We start from the raw sequence: 6,069 nt of genomic DNA, 5'->3' as shown, positions 1-6,069 counted from the left end.
AATCACTTTTACCATAATGCCCTTGCCCCGACCCTAAAGCTATCCTTGAAAGTAAGAAGGGGCCATAGTTGCACAAATAGCCACCCCTTTCTTCGGTCACAATTGCAAAAATAGCCCCCATTTTCGTTGATTTTTCTTAAAATTGAGTTATTTACAAAAGATTATTTGCAAAAGGAGTGCATTGGTTCTGTCTCTTGAGACTAGTGTCAACCCTAACCTTAACCACCTACAGGTACAAAATGAGCACTGTCCAGAACACACCGTTCACAGTTGTAGACGAGGCTCCACTTCAGCTTCAGATGTGGTGGTATGATTTAGGAGATGATGGTCAGAAATGGGTCACCAAGCACCTGGGAGCCCTCACAGATATTATGAAAATTAAACCACGGGACGATTTGATTGAGGCACTAGTGACTTTTTGGGACCCTGTTCACAATATTTTTCGCTTCTCCGATTTTGAGCTAACTCCCACTTTAGAAGAGATAGCTGGATATTCCGGTTTTGGCGGGGATTTGAGAAAACACAAGCTCATATTCCCGAGGGATCTTTCTGTACACCGATTCTTCGATCTTCTGAACATCAGTAAGCAAATTAGAAAGACCAACGTAGTCGAAGGGTGTTGTTCTTTCTACTTCCTGTACTCTAGGTTCGGGCAACCAAATGGGTTTGAAATGCATGAAAAGGGCCTTAACAACAAGCAGAACAAAGACACATGGCAGATTCATCGTCGCTTCGCCTTCATAATGGCATTTCTGGGAATTATGGTCTTCCCAAACGAGAAGCGGACAATTGATACCCGCATAGCCAGGGTTGTACAGGTCCTCACTACCAAAGAACATCACACTCTTGCCCCGATCATTTTGTCAGACATTTATCGGGCGTTGACTTTGTGCAAGTCCGGGGCAAAATTCTTTGAAGGGTGCAATATTTTGTTACAAATGTGGTTGATTGAGCATCTCCGACATCACCCCAAGTTCATAAGCTACGGTCCGAACAAGAATAATTTCATTGAGAGTTACGAAGAAAGAGTAAAAGATTACAACTCTCCAGAAGGGGTGGAAGCCTGGATATCCCACCTAAGATCTTTAAATGCAAGTCAAATTGAGTGGACTTTGGGATGGCTCCCGCTAAGAGAGGTGATACACATGTCGGCCCTAAAAAGTTATTTGCTGTTGTTGGGTTTGAGAAGTGTCCAGCCGTATGCGCCACACAATGTTTTAAGACAACTAGGAAGGTACCAAGTAGTACCTAAGGATGAAGATTTGAGTGTGCAAGTTATTGAGCTACACCCCGAAGCCCCACTCCCCGAAGCTTTAATCCAGCAAATTTGGAATGGTTGTCGCTACTTGAAATATGATACTCAAATGCCAGATCCAGCGCGAGGTGAGGTAGATCCGGGTTATGCTATATGGTTTGGGAAGAGGTTTCACATGGATGATGTGCCAGAGCCCAAAAGGCCCACAAAAAGGGCGCATGTTCAAGCCTTTGATGATAAAATCCAAGAACGGTTGGCTTGGGGTGAACGGGAAAAGGGATACAAAACAACTATTCATGCCTTAGAAGAAAGGCTGAGAAACCTCAATTTTGAGAAAGACTTGCAAGAACAAGAAGCCGAAGGGGAAAAGAAGAGTCTGATCTGTAAAAATGAAGCCCTTCGTACTAAACTTCAACAGATGAAGAAAGCCTCTGAAGTGCCAGTGAGAAGTTGGAAAGACCAGAGAACCATTGCCAATCTGATGGAAAAGTGCAAGATTATGATTCCCTCTTGGCAAAGACTGAAAAGTCATTGGACAAAGCCAATGAAAAGATCGTACAGCTAAATGAGAAGGCCGAATCAAGTAAGGATCGCCAAGTAACACAATTTAAGAAAAGAGGGCTCAATTAGAGAGAGAGAAGGCCCATTGGGTACGTTCAGAAGCTCAGCTCCATGCACAGTTGGAAGAAATGAGAAGGTACAATAGAGAATACCAGCATGCAGACTCAGGCGAGACTCGAGCAGGCTAGACTTCGGGCTCAGTTGGAGTCAGCCTTAGATCGTGAGGGCCACATAAGGGAGATAGCCACCACTCGACAGCAGCAGTTACAAGAACGAGACCAGAATTTCCAGTACTTCAAAGAGCAAGTTCATAATTTGGCTGTTTATACCGCTCAAAGTTATGTGAACTGCCAAGGGATGGATTATGAGAAGTTTTTGGAGCATGCACCTACTTTTGCCCGTCATCTTGCAGCAGAGTTAGAAAGGATGTACCGTACATTAGGGGGTCAACCAGGGCAAGCCCCACCATGAGCAGATGTTCCAGTGTTTGAAAGCCAGAAGATTGTGGAGTTGAATTATAGTCGTAGTTGTTAGAACTTTTTATGTAGTAGTTATGTTTTAGTTTGAGTCATTGTTGAATCTTTAAAATCGCTGTCTTTTAGTCTTGTCAGAGTTTGGTAAGTCATTTTCAATGTAATGTCCTTTCTGTTATTGTATTATTTCGTTTTGTTTAAAAAAAAAACTACTATTATTATTTTCCCCTGAACTACGTAATGGTCTGATTCATGCGGCGTCATGATACGTAGGCAATCCTCATCGGATGCGATCATAACCATAATTAATCTATAAAAAAATGCTAAATTCAAGATGAAAATAAACCAATAAATCAATAAGACGGGATGAAACATAAAGCCTTCCAAGATCATTTTAGAAATGAAAATGGCATTAGGTGCATAACATATAATGTGATTAATATCTGCAAAATGCCTAACTCTAACACGTTTGTTGTTTGTCATTGTAAAAGATAAAGTAAAACAGAGGTGGTTGGTTTGTGGTTTAAACTAGTGACTCACCCTTACAACACGAGATCAAAAGGAAAAAGTAGAATGGCAAACAACAGTGAGAATGAGTCAGTTAATGATGATGTCCTTGGACAATTGGTTGAACAAGGTTCAGGACTGGTTGAAGAAGTAAGAGTGTTGAAGCAACAATTGGCAGAGATGTACCAAGCCTGGGTGAATGGACAAGCACTGCCCTCACTACCCATAGGGCCTTCGGACAATCTTCATAATGTGTCAGTTGCCACTCAAGTGCCTATCTCCATAACAAGTAACCCATTGTACCAACCTGGATTCAGTCCGAGCTTTAACCTTCCCACTATCCCCAGTACCTCCATTCCACGTCCTCCAATCGCACCCCTCAGAAATGACCCACCTACTATACCCATTGTCCATACTTTCACTGTCCCTCAACCGACTCTTGCTCAAAAGTTCAATAATGATCCACAGCTGGATGCTCATGATGCCCAACATTACTCTCCAGAACTGACTTTAAAGGTTCCAGATTCATACAAGCACACTCCTCATAACGTGTTCCCAGTTGAGATCGAAAAGCCCGAAAAGAATATGGAACAAGAGGAAATGACCAGAAAAATAAAAAGCTTGGAACAGACCATGAGAAACATACAGGGTTTGGGGGGCCACAAGAGTGTTTCGTTTAACGATCTATGCATGTTTCCCCATGTTCATTTGCCACCCGGATTCAAGACCCCCAAGTTTGACAAGTATGATGGGCATGGTGATCCCGTTTCCCATTTGAAGAGGTATTGTAACCAACTAAGGGGAGCGGGAGGCAAAGAATAATTTCTCATGGCTTATTTTGGTGAAAGTTTGACAGGAATTGCTTCAGAGTGGTTCATAGATCAAGACATCTCTCACTGGCACGTTTGGAATGACATGGCTCAAGATTTTGTCCAATAGTTTCAATACAATATTGATATAGTGCCAGACCGCTCCTCTCTCGTCAACATAAAGAAGAAACCAACAGAAAGCTTCAAAGAATATACAATCAAGTGGAGAGAGCAGGCTGCTAGAGTCAAACCACCAATGAAAGAGGCAGAAATGATTGACTATTTTCTCCAAGCTCAGGATCCAGATTACCTCCATTACATGTTGGCCGCCATCGGTAAACCTTTTGCTGAGGCGATTAAGATTGGTGAAATAGTTGAGAATGGCATGAAGTCAGGCAAAATTGTGAGTCAGGCAGCCCTTAAGGCAACCACACAAGCAATTCAAAGCGGGTTAGGCAATTTCGAAAATCAGAAAAAGAAGGAGGAAGGATCCATGATGGAATCTGGGTTCAGGGGAGTTCAAAGAGGAATAGCTCCTTCTTACGTGCAATTCCAACAAGGACTATCCAATTCTCTTCAACATTATTATCCGCCTCAAGGTCGCCGATACTCAGTTCCCCTACAACAATACACGGTGTTTAATGCTCAGGCTTATGCTAGGCCTCCCAATCACCAACAATGGCAGGCACCGATTCTACAAGGCTCCCGTCAACTCCGGCCGAATTTTCAGGCACCATATAATCCTCGTCCCTGACAAGAATATGTGAGAGAACAGGAGCCAAAGAAAGAGTTCACCCCAATTGGAGAATCGTATACAAGCCTATTTCAAAAGTTGATGCAGTTAAAGTTGATTGAACCCATTATGCCGCGTTATGTGAATCCAAATTCAAAAGGTTTTGACTCAAATGCAAGATGTGAGTATCACTCTAACACCCAGGGCATAGTACTGAAAACTGTTGGACATTGAAGAAAGCCATTGAAAATTTTATTGAAGCAAAGGCAATTGTGGTAACAAACAATGAGGATACTCCTAATATCACAAACAATCCGCTCCCAACTCATGATAATACACATTTTATTGGGATGATTTGTGATGATCGGGATTATAAGCAGTCTGGCAAAACAGAGATGGTTATTAGAACCATAGGGCCAGAACCAAAAGTGATAGTGAGCCCGCCGCAATTAGAACTGTTGATGGTGAAAGGTGCAAGTTCTAGTTTGAACTGTTGCTTGGGGAATGGACGTCATTGGCCCAATCGAGCCAAAAGCTTCAAATGGGCACAGATTCATCTTGGTTGCAATTGATTACTTCACCAAATGGGTGGAAGCTATTACATTGAAAGCAGTTACCAAGAAAGCAGTAGTAGACTTTGTTCACTCCAACATTATCTGTCGTTTCGGTATTCCAAAAACCATTATTACAGATAATGCTGCTAATTTGAATAGTCATCTGATGAAGGAGGTATGTGAACAATTTAAAATTGAGCATCACAATTCTACTCCTTACCGTCCCAAAGCTAATGGAGCTGTTGAAGCTGCAAATAAGAACATCAAGAAGATTCTTAGGAAGATGATCCAAGGGTTTAGACAATGGCACGAGAAACTGCCTTTTGCTCTTTTGGGATACCGGACAATTGTCCGTACATGAGTTGGCGCAACGCCTTACTTATTGGTTTATGGAACTGAAGTGGTCATACCTGCTAAAATTGAGATTCCCTCTCTCCGAATCATTGTTGAAGCAGGTATTGAGGACACTGAATGGGTGAAGTCCCGATTGGAATAGTTGAATTTAATTGATGAAAAGCGTTTGGCGGCAGTTTGTTTTGGTCAGTTATACCAACAAAGAATGGCACGCGCTTACAATAAGAAAGTGCGCCCAAGAAAATTCGAGGTAGGACAACTTATTTTGAAACGTATCTTTCCGCACCAGGGAGAAGCAAAAGGAAAGTTCGCACCGCATTGGCAAGGTCCTTACCTCGTCTAGAAAGTATTGTCAAAAGGAGCTCTACATTTGGTAGATATAGAAGGAAAGGTGACTGATATATCCGTCAACACAGATGCAGTCAAGAGATACTATGTATGACATGGCTATGTTGGGGCATTCTTATATTTAGCATTCTCAGGTTGGGATGACGAAAGGCTATCATTCTCGCTACCCAAACACTGGTCAACCCTAGTTATCCCTTTCAAGCCTTGTTTATATTTCTTTGTTTTCCCCTCTTTTGGAACCAATGTACTTAAAAAAAAAAATTCATTGAACTACGTTCGATCTGATTCCGAAAGGATACGTAGGCAGCCTCACTCAGGGGTTCGGTCACACCAAAACAAAAATCCACATGTCCCCAGTATTCAAATAAACTGGGGCATGGTTTTTTTTTTTTCCGATGATTGTTCCATCAAAATGGGTCCAAAAGATGTAATTCAGTTGAATATTTCTTTTTACCTTTCCCTGCTAAGACCTTCT

At 42.0% G+C, this 6,069-nt stretch overlaps 1 protein-coding gene across 1 annotated transcript; it reads left to right on the top strand.

Annotated features, from left to right (window-relative positions):
• The first annotated feature begins 239 nt into the window (after positions 1–239).
• On the top strand, positions 240–1,820 carry LOC138898181 (uncharacterized). The gene has a single exon (XM_070184223.1). The coding sequence runs from the start codon at positions 240–242 to the stop codon at positions 1,818–1,820; it is 1,581 nt and encodes a 526-aa protein (XP_070040324.1).
• Positions 1,821–6,069: the final 4,249 nt, after the last annotated feature.

Source organism: Nicotiana tomentosiformis, chromosome 8 (genome assembly GCF_000390325.3).
Source record: "Nicotiana tomentosiformis chromosome 8, ASM39032v3, whole genome shotgun sequence".
Classification (NCBI taxonomy): domain Eukaryota; kingdom Viridiplantae; phylum Streptophyta; class Magnoliopsida; order Solanales; family Solanaceae; genus Nicotiana; species Nicotiana tomentosiformis.
Note: the sequence above shows the minus strand (reverse complement) of the source record. Positions and strands in the feature narration are given on the sequence as shown.

What these genes read in the sequence shown, in the direction of transcription:
- LOC138898181 (XM_070184223.1), top strand. Translation starts at nt 240, where the DNA reads ATGAGCACTGTCCAGAACACACCGTTCACAGTTGTAGACGAGGCTCCA.